Source organism: Lacerta agilis, chromosome 10, assembly GCF_009819535.1.
Source record: "Lacerta agilis isolate rLacAgi1 chromosome 10, rLacAgi1.pri, whole genome shotgun sequence".
Taxonomy (NCBI): domain Eukaryota; kingdom Metazoa; phylum Chordata; class Lepidosauria; order Squamata; family Lacertidae; genus Lacerta; species Lacerta agilis.
In genome coordinates, this window is record NC_046321.1 from 32,200,589 (window position 1) to 32,226,522 (window position 25,934).

A 25,934-nucleotide genomic window follows, 5' to 3' on the forward strand; every position below is an offset into this window, starting at 1 on the left:
CCCCCACCGCTTCTTGACCCCGAAGTACTAGCTGAACGCTTTGGTTTCTTTGATTATGTTGTCTTTTCAGCCATGTTGGTCTTCTCTGCAATAATTGGCATTTTCTTTGCCGCCAAGGGAGTATACAAATCTCAAAATGACTACGTGATGGCTGGCCGCAGTCTAACTTGTTGGCCAGTCGCCTTGTCCCTCACAGCCAGCTTTATGTCAGCAGTGACAGTGCTGGGGACCCCAGCTGAGATCTATCGCTTTGGGATCGCTTTTGGTCTCTTCTGTTTCGCCTATACCATCATGGTGCTGATATCTGCCGAAGTGTTCCTACCTGTCTACTACCGGCTGCACATTGTCAGCACCTATGAGGTAAGCTGACTTTACTATGGTCTTTTAGCATATGCTCCACAGACTGTATAAACCTAACCCCCCAGGTTAGCCTAACAACATACGATACCCGTAGTAAATATACCCCTAAGGCCTCTAAAAATAAACCGGGGGACTATCCAGCAAGTTACTAGTCACCTAAAACAACTAAGAATTAGATCTGGCAAATCTCAATGGGCAAATGTCGGGATAACCAGTTGTTGGGAGAACCTGCTCTGGCTGGTTATGAAGGTTGCTGAAGGTCGTGAGGAGTTTTAGGATTTGTAGAAGGGCTGAAGAGGATAGCGATAGGCAGCAAGAAAAGCAAAAGGTGGCCGAAGTAGCAGAAGGAGGCCAAAATAAATCAGACTGCAGTCAGAGCTTGTAGTACACTCACTGAATGCGAGCGAGCTCTCCGTCGCCTCAAACTGAGGCAGGGGCTATTTATTGAGAAATTGTACAGCATCATCAACTCAGCATCAACCAATTACAACTTAGCATTAACAGACCCTTCCGGGTGGGAAACAGCCTTACAGCCGTTAGCAGGAGGCTTCCTGGCGCGCTTTTGGAGGCGCAGAGGGATCCCGACTCCAACTTTGGCTGGATCTTCTTCTGCGCAGCGGCTGTCGCGCAGGAGAAACGCTAAAACGTATTCCCACAGGCAAAGTACAGTATTTCACAGAGCTCTGCTCCCGGTAGCTGCCTACTAGGAGTCACAGCTTCAAAGTAGAGCATCTGATGATGAACTGAGCATGGGGAGAGGAACATGTGTTAAACCCTCAGAGTTGGTAGTATGGAAATGCTATGCCTTTCTTTTCCTCAATTCCATCTGTTGTTTTTCTAGCACCATTTTCTTATATAAAAAGCAGTCATTTTCTCTAGCTATGAAGCCACTCCAGGGTCATCTTTGAAACTCACTTAACTAGAACAGGGACAGGGAACCTCCATCCTTTAGACCAAATTGTCATGTGACAAAGGTATTTGAGAGCAGAAGCAGTAAAGGAAGCAGTAACGAAGTCTAGAAACGTTGTGAAATGATGAAAAGCTGCAGAATCATTTAGCATGCTGAATCACTGTGACTCATATTGAGGATGACTTCATTCTCTGTATAAATATTGTATCTGCTTGCAGGCAGACTCAGTGTGGAGCCTAGAGAGTGTGTGTCTGTGTGGTGGAGCCTGTGCTTTGTGAAGCCTGTGCTCAATGGAAACTGTGTATGCTCTGAAGCTACTTTAATCGTACTGCATTATTAATTTACGCTGTGCGTCACAAATTTGGTCCTCCAGGCCTCATCTGGGGAAGCCATGTCCACCCACCCTACACCTAAGGCATGGGGGTGCATAAGGGTGGGGCATCAAACGAACTATCAGGAGCTTAAAATGAGCTCCTGGTTTTCCTGCACTAGAGCAAGATGTGTTTCCAACTGCCAATTGGCTGATGGGCAGCAGGGAGTACATTTTGCTCAAGGAGGGGAAAGAATGGGTAGGGCTCTAAATACAACAGCAGCTTAATAGCACACTACTACTTTGCAGATCTCAGAGGGTGTTTAACCATCTCCTCTCACTCCTTTTCCATGATCTGTAGTGCCTCCATTCCCAGGAGCTGTGTTTAGCTATAGAGAAGGTCTCTCAGTAACTTTGCATAGAATCGAAAATTCTTTCTAGTAGCACCTTAGAGACCAACTGAGTTTGTTCCTGGTATGAGCTTTCGTGTGCATGCACACTTCTTCAGATAGGTATCTGAAGAAGTGTGCATGCACACGAAAGCTCATACCAGGAACAAACTCAGTTGGTCTCTAAGGTGCTACTAGAAAGAATTTTCGATTTTGTTTTGACTATGGCAGACCAACACGGCTACCCACCTGTAACTGGAACTTTGCATAGAATGTCACTGATGAAGACTGTTCAGATAGATAGTTACTCAGAAGTAAGTTTCAGGGAGTTCACTGAGATCTCACTCCTGAGCAGCTGTGCATAGAACTGCAGTCTTTAGCCCCCCCCTCTCAAAAGAAATCATGTCAGTCCTAATTCTAGGCCTACATATTAACTAGATTCATATGAATTCGTATGTTTTGTATCTAAAAGCAATTTGTCTCTTTTGCAGTACTTGGAGCTTCGATACAATAAAAGAATGCGTCTGCTTGGAACACTGATGTTTATGCTTTTAACGGTAAGTAAAGCAGAAAATTTTATTGACTACCCATACTAAGAACAAAAGAGGAGCCTGATGGATAAGGCAAATGGGGCATCTAGTCCTTTTCTCACAGTGACCAGTCAGGTGCCTATGAGAAGTCTGCAAGCAGGACCTCAGTTTAACAGCACTCTGCATACTGGCTCTTCACAGCAGCTGGTATTCAGAGACATACTGCCTCTGAGAGTGGAGGTAGAACACAGCCATCGTGAATATTGGTAGGTGATAGCCTGATTCTCCATGAATTTGTCTAGCTGTCTTTAAAAGTCATTGAAATTTAGCGGCCACCACTGTCTCCTGTAGGAGCAAGTTCCATAGTTTAACTATGCACTGCATTTTTGTGTGAATTTTCCCTAATATATACATTTTTGTAAGCAATTTCACCTAATTTTTGTATGTTATTCTTGCTATGTGTTTTTTTTACTACATTGGTTACCTATAAATATAATACATAAATAAATAGTATAGAGACGGAGCAAAAGTCTGTGTGAGCCAAAAATGTCTTGTGTTGCATGAACAAATAAGAATTGGACTCGCTCATTTTGTTTGCACGCTTATTTCGGTGATACCTGAGTTTTTTTTTGGCAAAACGCTCACTTAAAACATGTAATCATTATGTACTTTTCACAGTATACTGACAATTATTTTGAAATTTCAGGTTGTTGTTGTTTTTACATACTGCTTATGTTGCTCAGTTTGTTTCACTGTACTTAAATCAAACTGGTGGTTTTTCTCAAAGGACTGTGAGGTGGTAGTGTTTCAGCCACAATAGTAATGTTAGTATGTATGGTATGTATATGTTGTTGTTTGTGTTCTATGATAAGTTGTGTTCTTCAGCTCCCCCCCCCTTGCCTAAGCACTGTGTGGGCTGTTTAACAGGACTGGATGCTTTTGTGTTTGTTGCTTGCAGGGAGGGCATCCCTGGTGTAGAACAAATAATTATGAGAAAGAACATCTAACATGTGTTTTTATTCATATTCTCAGATATTATACACTGGAATTGTTATATATTCTCCATCCCTGGCTTTGAGTCAAGGTAATGTGAACACATCGTGTAAAACCATTAACAAAGGACAAAAAAACTAATGTTGACTTAGGTGGTTCACTTGTGTGAAATCTCCAGTACCTTTGTGAAAAGCCTGAGTCAAATTTGCTTACCCTGTAGCATGTGAATAATAAGACAATGAAATCAATACACCTTATGTAATGTTTCAAATACAGTGGTACGTCAGGTTATAGATGCTTCAGGTTACAGACTCCGCTAACCCAGAAATAGTACCTCGGGTTAAGAACTTTGCTTCAGGATGAGAACAGAAATCGTGTGGCGGCGGCGTGGCAGCAGCAGGAGGCCCCATTAGCTAAAGTGGTACCTCAGGTTAAGAACAGTTTCAGGTTAAGAGCAGACCTCCAAAACAAATTAAGTTCTTAACCTGAGGTACCACTGTACTGTATACGTGGTAGTTGAAATAATAACTCTTATAGTTTGGCTATTCATTAAATTCTTTTAATCATTTGCAGAGGCATTATCCTACTCCAGCTGGGTTAGGTCTCAGGCTCTGAGGTTGTTTGGAACAAAACTATACAACAGCTCACATTGCAGACTCGGGCCCAAAGCACAATAGCCTTAAGCAAAGTCAAAGTGAAGCAGGGGTCAAGCACAAGGGTAGAGTCCTGAGTCAAACATAATCCAAAGGCACAGCTGTGAGGAAGAGGTCATCCACCAAAAGATCAGCCAGAACTCAGGTTGCAGAAATAATTAGCTGAAAGGCATATGTTGTTTCAGCAAGTAACAGACCTTAACTGCAGGTTTATAAAACCTGGCTTCACAGACCCTGTCCACAACCAGATGCAGGAGCCCCACCCTACTCTCCAAGAACCATTTTTCTTTTGAGAAGTGCAGTTATTCCCAAGGAGCCCTGTCTTCTTGAGTAGCATGGCAACACTGGGCTCCCAGGATGAGGTAGCTGATCAGCCTTTGCTGACCAACTACCTCAGCCTGAACTCCCTGGCGCAGATGCTTTTGAGTGTGGAGAGTCTCCCCCTCTGGTCCCTCTGCTGCTGGAGACCAACTCCAAGGGTCTTTCCAGGACATTCCTTGGAGGAAGGCCTGGTGAGATGTTCCCCTGGATAGTAGGGTTGAGGGTTGGAGGCTCTGTCAGGTCCCATGGGACTCCTGGCTCCAGGTCCCACTGTTCAATGGGATTTACTTCCAGGTCGGTGTGTACAGCATTGCAGTTTTTAGTCCTTTTGTAATGTGAGAGAAGGGAGAAGAATTAAGGAGAGTCTCACTGATGAGGGCATTCTATAATCCCACCAGGGTCAGATTTGAGGAGACACCCGCCCAAATGCAGCCACACTCCCCCCCCCCCAAAGGAAAAACACATGGAGCAGGGCATAGTGACAGGCAGACACTGCAAATGAGAGTCAAATTTGACTTCTACTAAAAAATGGCACAGCCATTCTCCCTCTGCTAAAGTGTTGCCTGAGGTCCTGGTGAGAAAAAGCATCACGGCTGCCAGTAAGAGATCCTTCTGAGCTAATAGGACTCTTGACTGAATACCTGGCCTGGTCAACTACCAGCACTGGGCTGAATGTCATCACCTAATAGGACTTTTTCCTTATGGTCACCTGCATCACCTATTTAGGGGAAACCTGGAGAAGAGCCTCCTAATGATGATCTTAAGGTCTGGCAGGTATGTCATTCCACAGTTCAAGTATGTTTGCTACTCACCATCCAAGTACAGTAGTATTTACATTTCTTGTTTATAGCAAACTTTAAATTTGTAAATGTCATGAAGATTTGTATGTGCACTTATTGTTTTGTCTTCTTTGCATAAATAAATAAATAAATAAATAAATAAATGTTTTCTCACATATCCCTAGAAATGTTTCAAAGAATATTTATGTGTTTCCCCTCTCTTTCAGTTACAGGATTTCAGTTGTGGGGGTCTGTTATTTCAACAGGAATAGTCTGCACTTTCTATTGCACTCTGGTATGTGAGCAGTTCACTTTAATAAACATTGTGGTCCCTGGGTGTTCCAGTAACCTTTATAAAGAAACAAATCGATCCCAACTTTCGGATTTGGTATAGGATTCTATTTTTCATTATCTATGTATTTATGTTATAACAGCCTTGCATTTAACCTTGCCTAGAGGCCATAGGCAACAATGAATTCCTTGCAGGGATTTGCTCCATCCCCCTTCTACCAGTGTTCTTGCGAGAAGACACATTTTTTACCTTCTTGTCAGTGCTGGTGACAGAGATAAGAGCATGCAGGTGATTTCCAGGAGGTCTCCCCCATCCAAGTGCTGACCAGGTCCAAATTTTCAGCAAGGTTGTGGCTTCATGTGCCTTTACACCACATCATGAGACTAAATTTTCTTAGCAGGCTACTAAAATAACATTGGAGGCTAGTAAGTATTCTAGGCTTATCTACAAGGCTATGCTACAAACACATACTGGTTTTATAATATTGTAAAGTTCATGTTTTCCAGAAAAAAAAACACATAAAAGCTTTGTTTGGTGAGATGCTGTGAATTTTCTGTTTAACAGCTCTAGTTCCCTGTCACAGCAATGTAGTGTGGGTATATCATGGCATCAGTTACGGTACATAGATGTTTAATATGTGAATCTCTGGATGTTTCTAGAAGGATGCTTAATATTGCAAATGGGTTGTTGGTGACAGGGTTGGGTTGTTGTTGTTTAACTTCAAAAAAATTCCATGGCAGGGGTAAATCTGGATTAAATGGGGGAGGAATACAGACTGACATTTTGATGCCAACAATGTTGTGTGGATGCTTTAGGAAACTTCCATGCACGAGGATCCCACAATAAACACCTGTTTGTAAGAATCCTGTGTACATATATTCCATTTCCTAGATTTAACTGAAGGAAAGAGAAGGAAATCTACTTCCTGGATCTGGTTTAAAAAGTTAAGAAACACATTGTGTAACTGGGTAAAAACAGGATCATTTTTTCAGTCTTTTAGCGTTAAGATGGAAAATTTGTCTTGCCCTCTCATCCTATATTAGTTCTATGCTGTCAGAAAGGAATCTTACGTATAATTTAGAATATGTTTCTTTTCATATTCTTTTGTTCAAATTGAAATTAAAAACCCCAATGGCTGAGATTGTTTGATTTTCAGCTGAAATACAAGAAAAGTTCAGCACTTCTTAAAACTTCCTTTTCTGAGGGCAAATAAATGTTTAAGCTTAAGCTTAAACATTTAAACATGCTTAAGCTTAACAACTTTAAAAGAGAACAATTAAGATTTATTGAGCAAGGACACCCAAGATGTTTGCATATTGATTGATTGTATTCAAATGAATCCCAAAGTGGCTTACAAACAATAAATAACAGTAACATAATGCAGCATAATAGAACATCTATTTGCAAATATATGTGCATATAGCTATACAGATAGAACTGACCTTTTTAAACATATACTGCATCTGCTTTTCCTATATAGGGTGGCCTAAAAGCAGTGGTTTGGACGGATGTTTTCCAGTTTATACTGATGATAAGTGGGTTTCTAGCAGTGATTTTTCGGACTTTAGTAATTAAAGGAGGATTTGATGCTATTATAGATGATGCTCGTAATGGAGGAAGACTAAGATTCTGGGAGTAAGTGTTTCCTTAGTATGTTACGCAGGACATTCTTAAAGGTTTTAAAAAGTTTGGGAATTTATATTTCAGTGGGTGGACAACTCAAGAGAAAGTAACTTCCTTGATAAAATATCTATCTCTGAGTGGTATTAGAACAGCAAATTAATAGTAAAGCTTATAAATGTGAAATGCATACTTGCTTAAGACTTCAGTCCTATTGGATGGGTGATGGGGGAACTGAAGACCGTTCATCCTGCCTCATGCTCCTGCTCTTGCTGATAGAGCAGGAGTGAAGGTGGAGGTGAATATTTGGAATCTTCTATCCTATTTCCACTTTTGAGGGGGGGGGGGAACCTACGGTATGTCCTTCCCATTGTTCCTAATGGCAGGGGGGGAAAGGAATTGATTTTTGGCAGCTCCTGGGTTGGCATAAATCTCTCCTTGTTTGCAATCATGTCAATGGACTGGGAAGGCTATGGCCCTCCCACAGCAAACCCACCCCATTCTGGCTATATTGATTTCAGAGCTCTGATATCAGTAGAGCACAGGCTACCAAGTAGAGCAGGGGTCCCCAAACTTACCTGGCCTCAGGCCGGTGCCCCCAGTGCCGACTGCACGGTGGGTCGGAGCACGCGCCCATATGCGTGCACACACACGATTTCTGGCGCACTTTCGGGTCGCCGAGCACTGGAAATAGCTTGTGCGCATGCACCTCCTCCGACCTGGAAGTGCGCCAGAAATGACGTTTGCATATGCGCACAAGCTATTTTCGGCGCTCGGTGACCCGAAAGTGGGCAGCCATGCCGCACCAGTAAGAGTGGGCGGCGGCAGCGGGTGGTGGGGGGCGCTGGGGGTCGGATAAATGAGGCTTGGGGGCCATATCTGGCCCCTGGGCCTTAGTTTGGGGGTGCCTGAAGTAGAGGAATTTCATTCAAAGTTCTAACATTCCCCCTTTCCTCCACTGAATTCTTCATTTTTTCCCATGTCAGAATTTGCACATTACATTTATATGCCTTTTTCTCTTAGCTTTAACCTAAGCCCTCTTCGAAGGCATACTGTGTGGACAGTTGTCGTTGGCGGCAGTTTCACTTGGCTTGGCATATATGGAGTAAATCAGTCTCAGGTTCAACGATACCTTGCTTGCAAATCAAGACTTCATGCAAAACTGTAAGACTACATATTGTAAATCCATTCTTCCAGTCCAAATATTCTCTGGTGCACTAGCGGATTCCTCAAGTGCTCCTGCCTGTGAGGATTGTTTGATCTGTGTTTCAACTTATGGGTGCTGGATATGTGATATATTTTCCATGCAACATTTTTTTTTTTGCATGGACTTCACCCAGAAATGTGATCATAGAACCTTAGAGTTGGAAGAAATCCAAGGGCCAATCTAGTTCAATCCCCTGCAATACAGGAATCCTAGCTAAAGTATCCATGACAGATGGTCACCCAACCTCTACTTAAAAATCTCCAAGGAAGGAGAGTCTACCACCTCTTGTGGGAATCTGGTCCACTATTGATCAGCTCTTTCTGATTTGCAAACAGAAGCTGGTTTCCAGTTATGGGAAGTGATTGAGTACTTTGCCATTTTGCTGAATCTGCTTTGCTGAATCTATTAAGGTGCACTAAGTTGCATACTTGCTAAAAGCCTCTTAAAGTTATGTAAGTTTCTACTTTGCAAAATGATAAAGTGAAATTAGATACCAGTGTTTGGTTTAGCAATAAACTGTAGTCTTGCCAATCCATGAAATATCTTCTAAATCAGGAAGAGAATTTCAAAGGTAGTCCTACTGGACAGCAAAGTTGTCCAAAGATTTGGTGGTGTGCGCTGTGATTAATTAAAAGCACTTTGCATTAATTTGTAGGGATCACCTTGTACCTTAGGCATGATGTATTTGCAGCTGTGTTCATAGTATCATAGAGTTGAATGGGACCCCAGTGAACCTCTGTTTTCATATAATTTCAGCAAGAACAATGCTTCTTTAACCTACTTTTCTAACATTTTCTTACAGCTCTCTTTATTTAAATCTTTTGGGACTCTTTGTAACTCTTAGTTCTGCAGTATTCAGTGGACTCTCAATGTACTCTATATACAAGGATTGTGATCCATGGACTTCGGGCTTTGTGTCAGCACCAGATCAGGTTTAGTATTACTGTCAGGTGAAAGAGTTACACACAGAATAGATCAGATTCATATTTATCTTCCATGTAACTAAGTTTTAAGAAGGCCTTTTGGAAAGATAACATAATTAGCAAGTTATGATCATCAGGGACAAGGAAAACTGCCACTTTACTTGAAATAATAAACAGATATAATAAAATCATGAAGCAAGGAACCCTCTCATTCCCAAACAGAGCAGGAATTTCAAATATGCATCTTCTGTAGAAAGAAATATATGTTTATGCAGCTAGGTTGGTTCAGTTCAATTACTTGCCTATTTGGCTTGTGAGGCATTTACTCATAGACCTGGTCTCTCCTATTTGTCTAAAGCAGGGATATGTGATCAGATTTCCCCCCTGTAACTTTTCCTTCTGCTGCCTCTTCCTCCAGTTCAAATATGTCTCTCGCTTCTCCTTATTACTCTGCTTTGAGCTCATACCTGTTTCTCCTTGTACCTTTCCTCCCAGTTCACCTGCATTTCTTCCCCCCCCCCAAACTCCTCTGGTCCCTTCTTTATCTTTAGTGCTTTGAATTCACCCTGCGGTCTTGCCTCCCTCACTTCTTTCAGCTGGAAGTGACCACACCCCTTGTTAAATGGGCTTCTAAGCCCACAGAGAAAACTACCGGTAGGAAGCCTTTCAAGTGTTCTGTATGCCAGCCCCACAAAGCTTTTTCAATGCCTGGGCAACTCCAGCTGTGTGTCAGCCCTCCATGTTACGGCAGACAATATATGCTTGGAATGTAAGCACATAGTACCACACCCCATGAATCTCAGCCACAGTAGTGTTTGGGTAGGAAGCACCCAAAATGCCAAGGTGCCCTCTGTTTTGTAGCCAGTGTACATTTTGCCCTGAAGCCACCACCTCTCTCAAAGGATTTACATGGAACTTAGCTGGAGTAACAAATTGTTCTCAGCAAACAAAGGGCACTTCTCCCAACCTAGTGTGCTATATTTAATAATCAATGGAACATGTGTGTGTGTTCAGTGTTACAAGGACATGCACAAACCTAAATAATTTATAGTTAGATTTTTATTTCAAACCATGATTGAGGCTCTAAACTTTAAAGCAAAAAAGTTTACTATTTCTCAATGGTGATTTTTTTTTTTTTTTAGCTCATGCCGTATTTGGTGTTGGAGATTTTGGGTGACTTTCCAGGAATTCCAGGACTTTTTGTGGCTGGGACCTACAGTGGGACATTAAGGTGAGTTTCAATGGGACATCCAGGTCATTTTTAAGCGATCCTAGATCTAGATTCTAGAGTGTTACTGGCAACTTTCAGCCCATTTTTAATATGATAAATCAATGTCTCTTGGGCCAAACTAAGCATTATGTTGAACATACGGTTTGATATTGCATTTAAAAAATATATTCACTAGCAGTTGTGAAGCGAGCTCAAGTGGAACCATAGGAAGTGAGTTTAACCCTTTCCCCCAATACTGCAGACCTGATTAAAACCTGCCATTTGGCACCGAAGGAAAGCTCAGCACTGATTGACCTTCCTCATAGTTGCTATTTGAAGCTAAAACAGCAAAATGTTCATTAATGCAAGACGAGCCAAAGATCCCTCTAGTCCAGCATCCTGACTTAAAGTAGCCAGACACATATCTAATGGGAAACATGCAGGCAGGACCTGAGTGCAACAGCACTCGCCTCTCCTGTGGTTTCCAGTACTGCCTCCAATGGTGGAAGTAGAACGTAGCTGTCAAGGTCAGTAGCCATAAACAGTCATATCCTCAGTTGGTCTGGTTCCCTGTTAAAGTCATCCAAGTTGATGGCCTTCGCTACATCAGGTGGTAGTGAATTTCATAGTTTCACTTTTGTCTGTCCTGCATCTTTCAACATTCAGCTTCATTGAATGGCAAAATTGGATAGTATCATGATGTAACATGCAGTGTGACCCTCGATCATATGTACTCCTGTCATGCAGTAGCTCACGGATGGGTTAAACTGATTTATCATAACCATAATGTGCCACAGGAAAATACAGGGAACAAACAGTGTGCTCTTGGTTAGAAAGGCTTTTATAACACAATAGGGAATTGCTTTGTTGTTTTTAAAAATCTAAATATCAGATGGGAGGGGCAATTGCTATCAAGTTCACAGCATGTGGTTCAATCCTTCTCTCTCCAGGCACAATTGCATTTAAAAGCATCCTCCCACTGGCACAAAGGGAGCTCCTCCATGCTAGCTGCTATGGGTGGGGGTGGGGAGGATAAATATAATGGAATTTCCACCTGGGGAGGGAGGCAAGGTTTAAACCTCCCTAATTCAGTTATCTTGATAGCAATTGTGTCCTCCTCTCCCCTGCCTGATAATTTGATAATTTAGTTTTTAAAAGGCGCACAGTGCCTCTGCCCATGCCATTTCCCCCCATGGGGAAGGGAAGCTGGAGTCCAGGCTTGCAGGAGGCAGCAACAGTGTATTGCAGGACCAGGCGTTGGGCTCCTCATACCCCGACCCATGCAAATAAGAGACCAATGAGACTGGTTTTTGGTCAAAACAGCCCACAACTTTATTGAATACTTTATTGAAAGAGGCTTGGCTTGGGCATGGGGCAATCAAAATACTTCTGTCTGCCCTCTGGAAGTGACGCATGGTCAATCCAGATGGGGGTTCCTAAGACTTACATCCAATACAGTGACCCCCTCAGGGACCGCCGTTTGGGGGAGTGCCTTCGGCCCTGGCCCCACCTGGCCCCGCAGACATGGCCACAGCCCCGGATCCCTTTAACGGGATACCCCAGCATTTGGAGGGGCAGGCGGAGACTACAACCTCCCCTCCATCCAAAACAAAGGATTGTCCCAATGCCCAACCAGTTGTGATGATTGCTGTGAGGTAGGCAAAACCACCGGGTCAGTGCCAATTAGTCCGGTGGGCAATTTTCTACCCGGCCTCTTAAAGAACAGTGACCACCGTAGCCACAGCAAAGTCATTGACTATCAGCTTAAACTGAGGGTGGGTGGGCAGGGGGGAAAGCCTGGCGAAGGAACAAACAGGTAGTGCCCCAAGTGCAGGCTGCTTAAATGGGCAAGGGACGGATCCAAGGGAAGCCTACTTGCTTTGTTGGCTCCACCCCCTGGCACAACCCGAGTCCCCAGCCTGCATCCCCATTCACCAAAGCTGGGTGCAGGCTAGGATCCAGTTCCTGATAGGCGGAGGGGGCTTAAGCTCCCACCGCCTACCAGGAAGGGCACCGCTGTTCCAGTTCCTTTGTCGGGGCCCCAGTGAAGCCTCTGCCGTCCCGCAACACCGGTGCAACAAGATGGGTGAGCGGACTGGCACTGTGGTGTCTTTGGGTATATTAGCTCTGTGGCTTGGCATGAGTACCTTCCCCGTTCAATGTTACTTGTGGTTAATGTAGGAAAGTCTTACCACTTTTAGCACACATCAGAATCAGTGGCAGGAAAAACTTTTCAAGCTTTTGTAAATACAGATGTCAGACTGAGAATATGATGAGAAGCTATTACCACTTTGTGAATTGTATTGGGACAATGTTTCTGTTGTGGCTCGTTTTGTTCCTCCCCACCCCTGCTCCCAAAATTGTCTCAGTTTTAAAATATTTGTGCAACCGCAACACAAATGCAAACCTCAGAAAATTTTAATTTTATATTATTTAGTACAGTGTCATCCAGCATCAATGCATTAGCTGCTGTAACAATTGAAGACCTCGTTAAACCTTATTTTAAGGCGTCTGACACAAACTTGTCACGGATTTCCATAGGAATGAGTAAGTTTGTATGTGATATTTTATGTTTTTAAATAAAAATACTATTTTTTTCTCATTAACTGTAGAAGTTAAGATACATTAAAAAATCTGAGTGAGGCTTAGACATAATAAAACTGTTTGTAAATGCAGCTGTCTCATTGCTATATAGGATTATACCTTGTATATTTCCACTGCAGCTGATGCTCAGAAAGAAAGAGTCTACCTAAAATTGCCAATAAAGCAGCCAAAATGCCGGGCCATAATTAGGCTGTAAATTAGCCATACCCAATGTACAGTAGATTATTATCAGCCATGATAACATAGGATATAACATAGGTGTAAGGTTCTCAGTTAGTTGCTCATGAGTAAGCAGCCAGGACTCTGCTGTTTCCTTTAAAGATTTTATTGTGCAAACTATGTACAGTGCAGAGCTAAAAAGTTCATGTCCGTATCAAACAGTGTCAGAATCCGGGACTGGGCCCTTCCAGTTCTGACCCCAACAAAAGAGTTTCAGTATACAAAACCCCCGCCTTCTATCCTTTCTTTTCACCCCACGACATCTTTGGGGCGATGGAAATTGCGTCCCCCCTGTATCTCCCTCGGGACTGCGGGAGTGCTGGGTCTCTCTTGCATCCCCAGAGCCTCCCTTTCCCCTGTGAACTCTCCCCCTCCTTGCTGGACTTCTCACTGCTCCTTTCACTACCAGAGGAGGAGCTGCTGGCAAGGTGGGACTAGGGCTCTCTGTAGCCCTTCCACCACCTTGCGCTGCATCGGGGACAGTTCCCTGACAATAGGATTTCCATTTTTCTGCATGAAAATTGTATAATTAAACCAGTATCTAACATTGTCTGCTGGTTTGTTTTTTAGAAAATCATGTTCACTTCCGCCAAGGGAGTAAAATCAAGGCATTTTGTTGGTTTGGTAATTCCTAATGGCAAACTCTAATATACCCGCTGCATTTGTTTTTTTATTAGAAGGCAGAAAGTCTTAAATAAGTCTTAAACTTTTCAGTCTGTTACATATATGAATAAACCATATAAACTTGGCATAAATTTATTCTTTTAGACCTGTTTTTTGGTGCAGTGTGCCTTGCCATGGCTGGCGTGGCATCCAAGATGGGTGGTTTGTTACAGGTAAGCATTTAACAATTATTCTCAGACTTCTAGTTTTTAGAAGAATTTGCTTAGATTTTGTGAATATTTCCAGGAAATTATATGTTCCTCATTAAGTGCTCTGCTGGCAAGTTCAGTGGCTAAGGGGTTGAGTTCTGACTCTCAGAGGAAGGAAGAAAGGCAGTGGCATGAGCTAAGCTCCTGCACTGCCAAAACTGTCAGCAGAACTGCTGGTTTTAAAACAGTGAAAAGGGGGGGGGGGGAGAGTGTCACTGCTGATGTGTCAAGCTTCGCTTTCACCTGAAATGGCAAATTTCTTGGAGCAGTATCTTTTTGAGGGGCCTCTCCTAAAAAGCCCCTCCATAGTCAAATGAACTTCAAAGCAGGGTGAAAGAAAAACAGCATTTATACTTTTTGCTAGTTTACTTTTTGTTTTTGCCAGTCCCTGTATTTACTAACAACCTTGATTTTGTTCCATCCTTCAGGCTGCGCTCAGTATTTTTGGAATACTTGGTGGACCTCTTTTGGGGATATTTTCTATGGGCGTCCTTTTACCTTTTGCAAATGCTTCAGTAAGTAATTCTTTTGTCTTCTGCTTGTTAATATGCAATGGTATAAGAGATCTCATTTTATACTTTATTATTTTAGCAGTCCACAGAGTATTTATAGTGCCTTCATTATTTAGTAACTTTACACACACACATGATTTGTTCACACATGATGCAAAGCTATGGTTTGGCATTCTGTCAACAGGCATTCAGGAGTCCAGTGCTCATTCACTCTCCTCCTCTTGTCTTCTTGTTTGTAATGGTCCCTTGCTGCCTACCCTACTTTGAGACAAACCATTGCTTGCCATTTTGTCTTATCCAGCAAGGTATGGTTTGGCATTAATGAGGATAGGAGACAGGAAATGGTTGCACTTCATGAATAATGGTTTGAGGTTATGTCTTAACCACCCCAGAATGAAAAAAGTGGAATGAATGCTGTCACCCCCTGATCAAAATGCTGATGGAGATATTGAGATGAAGAATGAAATGAAGCATTCAAAAGAGGAAACAGAGTTAACGTCTTATTTCAACTACCCTTACATGTTCTGGCTACATATGTGTTACGGTCATGACAAAGAGATAACAAAATTCTAGATATCCTGAGTGACTGTAGCAGAATGAGTTTAAAAAACAGGTGTCCAAACACTAGTCTCCAGGAATGCTATATTTGATTAGGTGATTTTAAACATTGAAGTCAGGACCTTGTTTTGAAAGGATTTGTCCCTATTGTTCATGTTGAGATTACATTGTGTGCAATTTTCTACTTCTCAGGGTGCATTTTCAGGTCTCGTTTGTGGATTTCTTATTACATTATGGGTTGGGCTTGGGGCTCTCAAGTACCCTCCCTCTCGTGAAAAAACAATGCCGTTACACCTTTCAACAGCAGGTTGTCGGAAATACAATGTTACTCTCACCACAACATTAACTACTATTGTGCGTACTACACCTGCTCAAAGGTATGCACAAGACTTCAATTATATGTTATATATGGTTGAATGATGTTTTATATTTGATTTATTTTTGTTACCCCGTATTTTTTTTTACACGGAGTGTTTTATCAAGCTCTTGTTGGCCTCTTTGGACTTCCTTTGGGAAAGCAAAAGCATGGCATAGGCATTAAATGTGAAATGAAATGATATACTGAATGTGGGACTATATTCTAATTAAACAATGAGGGCTTATTTGCAGAATAATGTCCCTTTGTCCACCAGCATATTAATGCTTTAAGATTATCTTAAAAATAACTAGAGTTTAACCAAATTTACTTGAGGGTGGTTTTTTTTTGTCTGTCCACAGGCTTTTGCTAATCAGTTTCATTAGATGATGCCAAGTTTGGGTTATTTATTATTTTAGTTATTATTTATTAAATTTATAGCCTTCCCTTCCACTCAAAGGTGTGTTTGTTACTTACCCATAGAACAGAAAATTAAAGCATTGTGCCAGAATCTGTACTATCTCTTTAGGACTACATGCTGACCAATCCTATATATGTCTATGCAGAAATAAGCCCTACTGAGTTCAGTGGGGCTTACTCTCCAGTAAGTGTATATAGGATTGCAGCCTTTGTCAGTTTAAATTACAGTACGCTTAAGCTAATTTTTGGATATCAATACAGCATAATTTTTGAAGGAAATGTTTCTCCCCCCCTTTTCAGATCTTTACTTCATGAGTATTGGTACTCGCTGTCCTATCTGTACTTTAGTCTAATAGGAACTATGGTCACATTCTTAGTGGGAGCCATCGTAAGTGCAATGACAGGTAATATTTTTTTCCTAGTTTTGATTAAGCTTTGGTTAAAGCATAGAAATCCACAGTCTGAAGCTCATTTGAATTTGTATTGCTATATATCTTTAATGAAGCAAAACATGCATGTAAAGTAGTATCCAGGAAGCTGCATCCACGATAATGTGTGATCTGTTCAAAATTTATCCTGACCCAAGTGTAGTCAAAATATTTTGATTATTTTGAAAACAGGACTGTTAAGAAGTTACCCATTGGAATGGAGATTACCGGTATATCTGAATAGATGATTTAGTTCCTAGGAGTGTACTGTGTGTCCCTTTCTGGAGAGAGAGCTCTCATCTTTGGAGAGGTAGATCTGATGTCAAGTGTCACCTCCTCACCATTATGGAAGCTTCTATGACCGTTCCTCTACTAATGCCATCATTTGTGCTTTGACATCATTTAGGCCAAAAAAGAGGCATGTCGATCCAAGAAAATGGAATGTTGTTTCTTACCATTCCTTACCCAGGGGAAGGGGGAGCAGCTCCTCCCTCTAGCTCCAAAGGACTAAGAAGATTTCTTAAGATATACTTGGTTGTGAGGGAGCAACTACTCCCCCATCATGCAGCACAGTGACAAAACCCAATAATTATCAATAAGAAATTGAGAAAACATAAAAGACACACCTGAATGTCCACCTCAGAAGTCAACAAATGAACTGCTTCTGATTCTATCTCGAACTTCTTTAGAATTGCTAAGTTAAAAGCAGAGAATTGCTTAGTTAAAAGCAGATTTTCAAAGCTGGATTCTAAAGCCTGGGAGGTGAGCAACTTCCATGAGGTATACAAATATGGTATGGGGGAAAATAAAACTAGGAAGAAAGGAAAAACAAACAATGAACTTTCTATAAGGCTTACCATCGCCATCTCATGTCATATTGTATATTGCACTTAAAACACACTTAAAACGTTTTACAGTATTTGCAGCTGTATAGCTGAGTCCATGTTACTAGTATGACATAGTAGAAAGAATGATGGGGCAAGGTAGGGCAAGGGAGTGAGGAATCAGTGGGCAGGCTGCGGCACTGAAGCCCACCTGAAAGAAGTTCCAGGCCCACTGGTTGATTCCAGCTCACTCTTTGAGCAACACTGTTCTAGCATGTTAGTCCTGGAAACCTAGCAGTTCAAAACCACACTAGTGCAAGTAGATAAATAGGTACTACTGTGGTGGGCAGGTAAACTGCGTTCCTGTGCGCTCTGGCTCCTGTCATGGTGTCTCATTGTGCCAGAAGCGGCTGTGGACAAACGCTGGCTTCCTCAGCCTGAAAAGCGAGATGAGCACCACGCCCCATAGCCTCCTTTGATTGGACTTAACCGTCCAGGGGTCCTTTACTTGGAAACAAGTTTAGCATATCTGACATATAGCAAGGAGATATCTTTGGAAATAATCCTCGGATTGCTGAGCAGCTATAGAGCAATTTCTAAATTCCATCTTTGTTTTTTGGTTCTGAGAGGAAACTTTCTCTCCAGAGGGGAGTTAGCATGTGGGTCATATCTGTGCTGGAACTGAATTGCCTTGTGTGAGATCCTGTTGTTAATCCAACTATCTTCTAGGAGGATTTCGGCAAACCGTGGAAAGCAGACTTCTCTTTGGCAAAGAAGACTTTATAGAAAACTTTGTGTTTTGGAAATCTAAGTGGGTAAGTATCCTTTTGTAAGTCTTTCTCATATGTATTTCATAGGCAGATAGTGTCCACCTGTATAGATATCCTGTATGTATTCAGAACCTAATCTCAGACGTTTTGTGAAGCATGCATGTACTAGAAGCATGAAACATATTGGCCTCTGCCAAAAAAAATCCTCATGTGAAGTACCGGCTCCATCAAAATATATTCCTGTTTGCTCGTCACCCTTTAATCTTGCTCTACTTCATGGCATGAGTAGATAGGATCTAACAGCAGGTGCCAAATGCACACACACAAGAGCTGTATGTACAGTTTTTGCCTACACAGTGCTTTTGCATGTGCAAGATCTAATCTAGAGTGTAATCTAAGAAGTCTTATTTTTACATACACACACCATTTACTGGAGTGGAGTCAAGCAAGGTTTTACATGTTGGCCTCAGATTTTACACTTAAGACCATAGAAATTGGTGGTCTTAAGTGCAGTTGACTCTGCATTGGACTATGGTTATAAAGAGAAAACTAGGATTTTTCTTATACATGTGAATTTATGATCATTACATTTTCAGGTAGAGCTGTTTGAAAGACTTCATCCAAAAGTTAATCCAGAGGTTTCTGAAGGTGCTGTAGAAGGTACCACGGATGACACGGAAGGGGGAAAATAGAGGTGCACAACAATTAACACAGTGGAGTACAAAGTCCAGCAATGTTTCATTTTATTCATTGTATTTAAAAATGGAAATTTTGGTGTTTTTGTTTTTTTCAATAAATCTGTATTGAAGCAGTAGTTGGTTTGTTAACCAAAGTGTAAGCAAACTGACTCAGTTTTGGGTAAACGAGAGCCTATGATAAAGTAACAATCTGATTAAAATTGAGTATAAATCAAAATTTAAAGTGCAATATATAGATAACTGCCTCACTCATTGAAGAACTTTAATTATAGTTCTGTTTGACTGGTTGGAAATCCTGAGTACAAGATAGCTCTTCTACATTTTGTTTATACCAAGGGATTACAATGAACACTTCATTATGGCCATAAGACCTGTTTAGGTTAAAACACGGAATAAGAGTAACAGGACACAAAAGATACAATTTCTCTAATTAAACTAATACAGGCAATCAGTTGATCTCTTATGTGCATGGCAATTAGGAAGAAAAATAGCCATCTTGTCTGTGATATATGAAACTTGATCTGATAAACAATGCATTACCAATCTTTTACAGTATCTTGATGCTCTGACAAACAAACAAAACTGCCCTGGAGTATAGCTATTGGTAAAAAAAATTGAATACTGGAGGTATGAATGCTCTTATGAGCTTGTATAGTCTTTACAGAAATAGCATAAGGTGAAGTAGCATAACTATGGGGGGACAAGTTTTATTAGCCAGAGAGAATAGATCTTGTCTTTCAACATCATATAAATGTTGGGTCAGAACCCTGAAAGTTTATTGTTGCTCTAGCATTAGAAGTGATTCATATAAAACAGCCCTTGAAGTATTTTTTATATAAAATTATATAGGACCATATATTAAAATATTAATATGTTAGCATAGATATTAATGAAGAAAAATGAAGACGTAACACATATTTTAGTATTTGGACCTACACTGGTTTCACACAAATACTACACCAATTTCTAGACACATGTTTGCATACCCCTAGAAAATAATGTAAGAAAAATGGCTGGTGCAGAATTAGACATCTCAATCTACAGTATAGGGATACCATATAGTAACAGGGACAGTAGTTTGACTGTGGACAATATTGTGGTCACCTTGAAGATTTGTTTGAATATACAAATCACATATAAGGAACAATCTTCCATGAAAGAGCATGAAAAGTCCCTTTTAGGTCAATAAACACTGTAAACAGTTTCCCTCTGCTTGGGTTAATACAGTTGTTGGGTCAGCAGGACAGACTGCAGATGCTGTTGGTTTAAAGCCCACAGTTACTCAGTGGCTCCCCTTCTGAGTTGTCAGAGGTAGTGTCTCCAGTCTGGTGCTGGAGAACCCCAGGATGGTGGTTCTGGGTGACTTCAACATTGATGCTAAGGTTGGATTGTGTGATCTGGATTGAGACTTTATGACCTCCATGACAACCATGGGATTGCCCCAAGTTGTCAATGGAGCAACACAAAGGGCAGGACACACACCAGATTTAGTCTGTCATTTCAGGGTGAGTGTTGAGTGGTGGTTATTGGAGGAATGGAATTGATCCCTTTGTCATGGTCAGACCACAAGCTGCAAAGTTTGGGCTCACAGCATCTGTTCTCCCAACATACACACAGACAGTAGAGATGGGGAACCAATTCGGATGGTCTTCCCTTGGGAGACTTCTGGGACCTGATAGATTTCTGAGTGTTCTGGGGAATTTTCCAGTAGCTAAAGTTGGTGATTCTCCTGAAGCCCTCACCTCATTCTGAATATCAAGATGGGGAAGGGTAAGTAACACAATCACCCCAGAGTGCATGATTTGACACTGCAGAGCTCCTTGATTGTCTTCAGACCTCTCAGCAACAAAGCAGACAAGATAACAGCTAGAGTGGAAGGCACACAACACCATGTGTGAAGCTGACCTGCTTAGTGTTTAGAAAGCACAACTGCATTTATCAGTAACAATGATGGCAGTGAAAAAGACCCACATTGCCTCCATTGGGTTATCAAGTTGCCGCCCAGATGAGCTATTTAAAGAGTTTTATTCCCTACAGGGGTGTATGTAACTCAAAATAGAAAGAAAAATGAGTAGGTTGGGGGCATTTTTGGTAACTAACCAATATTACCAGTATGTCCTTTAGTTGGTGGACCCCAGGCAACAATGTGACTTGTTGAAGCTAACCTAAATGGTTTATGTGGCCCATATTAGCAGGTGTCATAGTTTAAGACTCTCTGGCACAACAGGTCAGTGTGTCTGACAGTTAACCAGAAGGTTGGTGGTTCAAGTCCACCCAGGGATGGCTGTGGTCAGGAGTCCTGCATTGCAGGGGGTTGGACTAGTTGACCCTTGGTGTACTTTCCAACTCTGATACTATGAGCACCTGCTGTAAGACCTTCTCCCAAAATCCACATTGGCTGAGGCATATTTATCAATCTTAGAGTCTGGTAAGGGTTAGAGGAGTGGCTTAGGTTGTTGCCCTACACATTTATTGTAATGGAGTGTTGGTTGAAAAAACTACTACTGTGATTGTGGCCTTGGTGGAATGGACCATGATATGGAGGGGCAAATGCAATGCTCATTTGAGCACAGTACTTTTAGTTTTTCTCTTAAGAGTGCTGGTTGAAAGGATTTTTTTAAAAAGTTCCTATACCAATAATTTAGGAACTTTCACTACTTTGTCTGCTTTCCTGCCTGTGCAATGATTTTTAACTTACCAAATGTGTAGTCTTTGCCTAAGCTGGGTGAAGAGGGAGTGCGTGCAGGAGCCAGGCCCTGTGACTAGTAGGGCTTCGTAGGACTGAGGCTCTCCTAAGTTTGTTCTGAAGAGGCAAGGTGCGGCCGCACAGGTGAGGCCGATTGGTAACACATAGCACCTGGTGGCAAGAGCTGGGAAGGGATATAAGGTCAGCATTGCCCTTCGGCTGTTTGCCACAGCAACACACTTCCTGCCTTGCTGCGTTTGGTTTCTTGACTCCTTGCTTCCTGATCCTTGGACCCTTGGCTCCTTGACTCCTGGTTCCTGACCCTTGGACCCTTGGCTTCTTGACTCCTTGCTTCCTGATCCTTGGACCCTTGGCTCCTTGACTCCTGGTTCCTGACCCTTGGACCCTTGGCTTCTTGACTCCTTGCTTCCTGATCCTTGGACCCTTGGCTTCTTGACTCCTTGCTTCCTGATTCTCGGACCCTTGGCTTCTTGACTCCTTGCTTCCTGATTCTCGGACCCTTGGCTTCTTGACTCCTGGTTCCTGACCCTTGGATCTTTGGCTTCTTGATTCCTTCCTTCCTGATCCTCGGACCCTTGGCTTCTTGACTCCTTGCTTCCTGATTCTCGGACCCTTGGCTTCTTGACTCCTGGTTCCTGACCCTTGGATCTTTGGCTTCTTGATTCCTTGCTTCCTGATCCTCTGACCCTTGGCTTCTTGACTCCTTGCTTCCTGATTCTCGGACCCTTGGCTTCTTGACTCCTGGTTCCTGACCCTTGGATCTTTGGCTTCCTGACTCCTTGCTTCCTGATCCTCGGACCCTTGGCTTCTTGACTCCTTGCTTCCTGATTCTCGGACCCTTGGCTTCTTGACTCCTGGTTCCTGACCCTTGGATCTTTGACTTCTTGACTCCTTGCTTCCTGATCCTCGGACCCTTGGCTTCTTGACTCCTTGCTTCCTGATCCTCGGACCCTTGGCTCCTGGTTCCTGACCCTTGGATCTTTGGCTTCTTGACTCCCGGCAGTCTGACCTTCCTGACTCCCGTTCCTGCTCCCACCCCGCTGTCTTGTCCCCGGTCCCGACGACCTCAGCTGGGACTTTGACCGCCCGTGAACCGGACCGTGACAGTAACTTTGGAAAGAAACTTTCTAAGGAACTCACTTTAAAGGGCATATTTTAAAGGTCTAATGGGCTATATTTCCACACTTTGCTCCATGTTTTGTGGCTTTAAATCTCTGCTGGGATTTTCTCACCAGAGAATACTTGCCCCAAACTTGCATGTAGACATACAGGAATTTTCCTTTCTTTATGTTTTTGGAACCAGCAAAGGGGTTTTCTGCAGACCAATATAACATTTTGATTGAATTTTTTAACATATTGAACAATGAGATTCAAACTCACCTACCAGAAAATGCAAAACATAATTGTATAAAAAAGAATAACTAAAGAATAACTAAAAAGAGCCTTTATCAAATTTATATTTTGACTATCTTATTACAGAAATAAATTTTCATGGAGTGTTTATATTAAATAATATAAATGGTAGAATTTTCTGCAGCCCCAGGACCAAAAAGTTTGGGAACTCCAGGGGCAAATCTACCCTGGTCAGTTATAACGTTAAAAATGTGTTATAAAAATGTGACACCATAGCGCGCTCAGTGGGAAATTGCATTGAGAACTCTTTTTTTGCATAGACTTTTATTTTAACAGCGTTTTTACAATGAGTGTAGATCCACAGATACATGTGTCTTTAGGCAAAGATGTTGTATGATGTGGCTACTGTGCTCTCCTTTGGACACAGTGAGGTATCCCTTAGAAAAACTTTTCTCAAATATATCTTAGCATCTTTTTTAATGATCACCCCCAAAATATTGAACTGGACTACATAATGCTTCCTCTGGTCCCTGTCATGAGGCACATCTGGAAGAACTTCCTTGTCTTTCCCAAACAGTAGCCTATTGAATGTTGTTCATTAAACTATTTCCCCTGAGTTAGGGCTGCACACATTTTAGATGTCCTATGCTCTCCTGCAGACCCTTTTGAACTCACTTGGTCTGAGTTACCTGACTCTAAACTCTTTTCTCATGGATTGGTTTACAAGCTTGTTCCTATGGTGTGAGTGGCAATGTATATGGTGTAAGGGTGCTATGGGTGATTTGTACTTACATTTAAACAGACACTTTTCATACTATCCAAAGGAAATGTCACTGCTGCTTAGCCCCTTGCTCAGTGTTTAAAATGAACTTTCTGTGTTCTGTTCTTTTTTCTCCCTGCTGTAATTATGTCATGTTACTCCAGTTTTAAGAAATAAAACCAAAGAGGTCAGCACCTTTCCATGAACCAAAACAATTTCCCCTTAATGCTATTTGCTCTTCTTCCTTCTTCACCATGACTAAAATACCTTCTAACAATCTAACATAAGGGATATATTTTGATGATTCCCCAATACTTTCAGAATCAGTTGATATTTGTTTACTCCACAATAATTCAATTGAATGCCCAGGCTCTGCACTCCCCACCTCCCCGACAACAACAACAAAACGACAACAACAACAACAACAATAATATAAATAATCTATTTCTATCCCACCTATCTGGCTGGGTTGGGGTTTCCCAGCCACTCTGGGCAGCTTTCAACAGAATATTTAAAACAGAATAAAACTTCAAACATTAAAAAGTTCCTTAAACAGGGCTGCCTTCAGATGTCTTCTAAAAGTTGGATAGTTGTTTATTTCCTTGACATCTGATGAGAGGGTGTTCCACAGGGCAGGCGCCACTACCGAGAAGGCCCTCTGCCTGCTTCCCTGTAACTTCGCTTCTCGCAGTGAGGGTGTGGGGATTCTTTTGCTGGCGCCTCCCGTATGCAGGACGGAGTTGACCTCACATGGGATGCCAGTTGCAAGGGTAGGCAGCCTGCAAACGGGACGGCCGGTAATTCCGGAGCCTGCTAACACCGCGCCGTGAATGAAGAAGAACTGCTGGCTGCAATCTGAAGGTTTTCGAGTTCTGTGAGTTCGTGAAGGTTGCCTCGTTGTAGAAGGTTGCAAGCGTCTGTCTGGTCCAAAAACTCCGAAGAGGAAAATAAAGCTAAAGGTGGCCAAAAACTGAATGGCCAAATAAAAGGTTTTAAAAGCAAAATGAAAATAAAACTACGAAGACTGCAGTCTGGAGGGTAACGTCTTTAGCTGCCCTGCGTGGATGGATGGTTTCGCTTTCACTTTGCCTAGGCTTGTCACGCAACGCTCTCTCTGGGCTTCTCCGCGCGTTCTCCACACCACAAACAGGGAGCGGCAGCTTTTTATTGAGTGAACAACCAACGTCATAATCGATACACAAACCAATCACAACACTGTTGCTGCCCTAAATTGGGCGGGAAGCAGATTAACTGACCATTTCCAAGTTCAAAGTTTGGAGCCAATAAACTCTGCGGAAGGATCCCCGCAGCGAATCGCCTGCCGGATCCTGCTATCACTTTTCCTTCCAGGTGGAAGGATACAGTAAAATTAAGCATAATCAAACACAATCAAACACAAATAACCACAGGTGCAAGTGCACCTGAAAAGTATATTCCCACATGAGGGAACCACCAGAAGGACGTCTCAGTGTTTGGGCTGAACAATGGGGGTGGAGACGCTCCTTCAGGTCCATAGGGATAAAAGACACAACACAACTTAAATAGGATCAAATAAGACCACAACTTAATTGACTACAGATGGTAGAGGTTTGGCATAGGCATTGGGCAACCACTGACTTCTGGCCCATCTGCCAGAAGTGAACTAGGGTCAACCCAGCAGTGAAGGATTCCTATGACTTTCATCAAATCGGGGGACCCCTGCAGTGATCACCACCACAGAATGCTGTGGCCCCCATCAAGGCATATGGACAGAAGCAGCTCTTACCTTTGGAGGGGTAGGCAAGAGACTACAACCACTCCTCTGCCCAAGACTGGTTTACCCAATGCCTAAACCACCAAGTTGTGACAATTGCTGCAAGGTAGGCAAAACCACCAAACTGGGGCCAATTAGCCTGGTGGACAAATTTCTGCCCGGACTTGAATACGGTGACCACAGCAAAGTCAGAAATACATAGCACAACAGGAGGCATGGGTGGGAGATCCGACAAGGAAAAGACCAGGTGCCAGGGCTAAGGCAGGCTGGTTTAAATATTCTGGGAGCGGATCTGAAGAAGAGGAGGAGGAGGAGGAGTTTGGATTTGATATCCCGCTTTATCACTACCCGAAGGAGTCTCAAAGCGGCTAACCATCTCCTTTCCCTTCCTCCCCCACAACAAACATTCTGTGAGGTGAGTGAGGCTAAGAGACTTCAAAGAAGTGTGACTAGCCCAAGGTCACCCAGCAGCTGCATGTGGAGGAGCGGAGACGCGAACTCGGTTCACCAGATTACTAGTCTACCGCTCTTAACCACTACACCACACTGAGGGAAGCCTTCATGCTCTGTCAGGGAGATCCTGCCTCCAAGCCTGCCTGCCATT

The 25,934-nt window shown here is 42.4% G+C and overlaps 1 protein-coding gene across 1 annotated transcript; it reads left to right on the forward strand.

The window, feature by feature from the left end:
- LOC117054143 (sodium-coupled monocarboxylate transporter 1-like) lies at positions 1-18,873 on the forward strand. The gene is made up of 15 exons (XM_033162654.1): positions 1-360; positions 2,461-2,526; positions 3,532-3,583; positions 5,473-5,540; positions 7,018-7,172; positions 8,181-8,321; positions 9,167-9,296; positions 10,430-10,518; positions 12,935-13,044; positions 14,089-14,156; positions 14,621-14,707; positions 15,455-15,639; positions 16,338-16,441; positions 18,019-18,104; positions 18,656-18,873. The coding sequence occupies exons 1-15, from the start codon at positions 73-75 to the stop codon at positions 18,749-18,751; spliced, it is 1,725 nt and encodes a 574-aa protein (XP_033018545.1). The 5' UTR covers positions 1-72; the 3' UTR covers positions 18,752-18,873.
- The last annotated feature ends 7,061 nt before the right edge of the window (positions 18,874-25,934 follow it).